Source organism: Polyodon spathula, chromosome 6 (genome assembly GCF_017654505.1).
Source record: "Polyodon spathula isolate WHYD16114869_AA chromosome 6, ASM1765450v1, whole genome shotgun sequence".
Classification (NCBI taxonomy): Eukaryota; Metazoa; Chordata; class Actinopteri; order Acipenseriformes; family Polyodontidae; genus Polyodon; species Polyodon spathula.
The window spans coordinates 48406481-48406787 of record NC_054539.1 but is presented as its reverse complement, the minus strand read 5'-3'; the positions used below and the strand labels follow the sequence as shown (position 1 = coordinate 48406787).

The 307-nt window shown below is 40.1% G+C and overlaps 1 protein-coding gene across 1 annotated transcript in view; it reads right to left on the bottom strand.

The window, feature by feature from the left end:
• Positions 1-298, bottom strand: part of LOC121317274 (B-cell lymphoma/leukemia 11A-like) — a 43207-nt gene extending 42909 nt beyond the window's left edge. The window contains exon 1 of the mRNA XM_041253026.1: positions 144-298. Coding sequence (XP_041108960.1) covers positions 144-198 — 55 coding nt within the window. The 5' untranslated portion in view covers positions 199-298. The remainder of the gene's footprint in view (positions 1-143) is intronic.
• Positions 299-307: the final 9 nt, after the last annotated feature.

Genomic DNA, 307 nt, shown 5'->3' with positions numbered 1-307 from the left:
AATGTCCAGTACTATCGCCTTTACCAAGTTTTTTTTTTTTTTTTCGCTCCTGGTCACTGTTTACTTATTTACAGTAAAAATGAAAAGATCGTGGTTGGGAAAAGTGAAGAAAATGTGCAAATGACATTTTTTTTTTTACTTACGCGAAAAATCCCGTTTGCTTAAGTGCTGGGGTTTGCCTTGCTTGCGGCGAGACATGGTGGTTGGTGGTGGCTTTGAGCTCGGTTCACATCGGGAGAGCCGGGTTAGAAAGGAGACTCCAGAGAAAATATCTTCATCAATGCCTTTGACATCCAAAATAAATTAG